Genomic DNA, 1,641 nt, shown 5'->3' with positions numbered 1-1,641 from the left:
TAAAAGCACGAAAGTGTCTTGAATGCTGCGCATTTCCCTATACACGTACTCTTCGACTAACACATGCGTGCAGATACTTTTGAATCCGTGAGCATGAATGCTTTTCACATGCCTGGAGATGTACGTTAATATCCGTGTGGTGTATATCGCTTGTATACTGTTGGATTAAGCGGTTGTTTTTAAAAGATTTCTTTCAAGTGGTTATTTTTAAGTGGGTGCTTGCAAATGGTTGTATTTAAATGATTGCTTTCAAGTAGTTGTTTTTAAATGATTGCTTTTAAGTGGTTGTTTTTAAGTGGTTGTTTTTAAGTGATTGTTTTAAATGATTGCTTTTAAGTGGTTGTTTTAAGTGGTTGTTTTAAGTGGTTGTTTTAAATGATTGTTTTAAGTGATTGCTTTTAAGTCGTTGTTTTTAAGTGGCTGTTTTCAAGTGGTTGTTTTTAAGTGGTTGTTCGGCATCTGCGCTGATGCGTTAGCCTTCTTTTCTGCAGGTGCGTGCAGGGTTTAATTCTTCAGACGACGGTTACATATACTGGCCACCGCCAGACGACAGGTGAGTGTGTGAAGCTAGTCAGAGCACCTAAGAGAGATCGTTTCCACTTCATAGATACAAGCATATGTATATCTACCTGGATGTGCATGGACATATACTATATATAAATATATATATATACTATAAATATACTATATATATACATGAATATGCACATGCGTGTATAGTTATATAAATGAGTGCCCGTATACATACCACATCCGCGTATCTTACAGACAGTGTATGTTTGCTTTCATAGTTGTCTCCCTTACACGCAACGTGTTCTATTGCTTATAGTGTAGGCCTTTGCGTTCTATTTTTTACTTTCTAATAGTTACTTTCTAATATAGCGACCAATGGTGATATCTTTATCCATGCTATCCTATGCGTTCGTCTTGTAGTAGCTTTTCTATTGGATCCCTTTCGACCCAGTTATTAACAGTTTTTACCTACATGCGATCTCAGTGTTGTAGGTATACGTTTTAGCATTCCATTCTGGCGTAGCACGCTTCTAGAACTCTCTGACGAGCTATTCTTTTAGTTGTATTTTTAGAATCCAATAAAGTTCCGCTATTCGTTCCAGCAAACCCGATATACAGTCTAAAAATAGGTCGCACGTGCACATACACTTTAGTGTTTGCTGTTGCCACTACCGTTGTTGTTGTCCGGTGTGGTTATTATTCTCTATTTCTCCATTTCTATTTATAGCATTCAATAATATCGCACTAGTCGCTTGCAGTAAGCACATTGAGTGGGTTGAGCTTTTCACATACGTTGTGGTACCGATGTCTTCGGTCGGCTGGTTTTGTATATAATAAACAAGCCTAACAAAACAAGGTGCTCTTACAGTTCTATTTATACTGTCCAATCGTATCACTCATTTCCTTCACAGTGAGGACACCTCATCCGGCAATCTCCCGTACGTAGTAGCGTTGCTGTCTGCTGTGGCCACGGCTATTTTGGTATTGGCTGTTGTATTTGTTGTGCAGAAGCAAAGCAGGCAGCGTCAACGAGATGAGAAACTTATGGTCGAGAGAGCTATCGCAAAGATCCGGAAAGTAAGTCATGGTATATGACGAATAGAACACATCGTTCTATATATATTATAA

At 38.4% G+C, this 1,641-nt stretch overlaps 1 protein-coding gene across 1 annotated transcript; it reads left to right on the top strand.

The window, feature by feature from the left end:
* Nucleotides 1-985: 985 nt before the first annotated feature.
* SARC_15651 (hypothetical protein) lies at nt 986-1,590 on the top strand (the record flags this gene model as incomplete). Its single annotated transcript, XM_014290233.1, has 2 exons — nt 986-1,005; nt 1,425-1,590. Coding segments are annotated over 2 exons (186 nt in total), but the record flags the coding sequence as incomplete, so codon positions are not given.
* Nucleotides 1,591-1,641: the final 51 nt, after the last annotated feature.

This window comes from Sphaeroforma arctica (genome assembly GCF_001186125.1).
Source record: "Sphaeroforma arctica JP610 unplaced genomic scaffold supercont1.6498, whole genome shotgun sequence".
NCBI classification, from domain to species: domain Eukaryota; class Ichthyosporea; order Ichthyophonida; genus Sphaeroforma; species Sphaeroforma arctica.
Note: the sequence above shows the minus strand (reverse complement) of the source record. Positions and strands in the feature narration are given on the sequence as shown.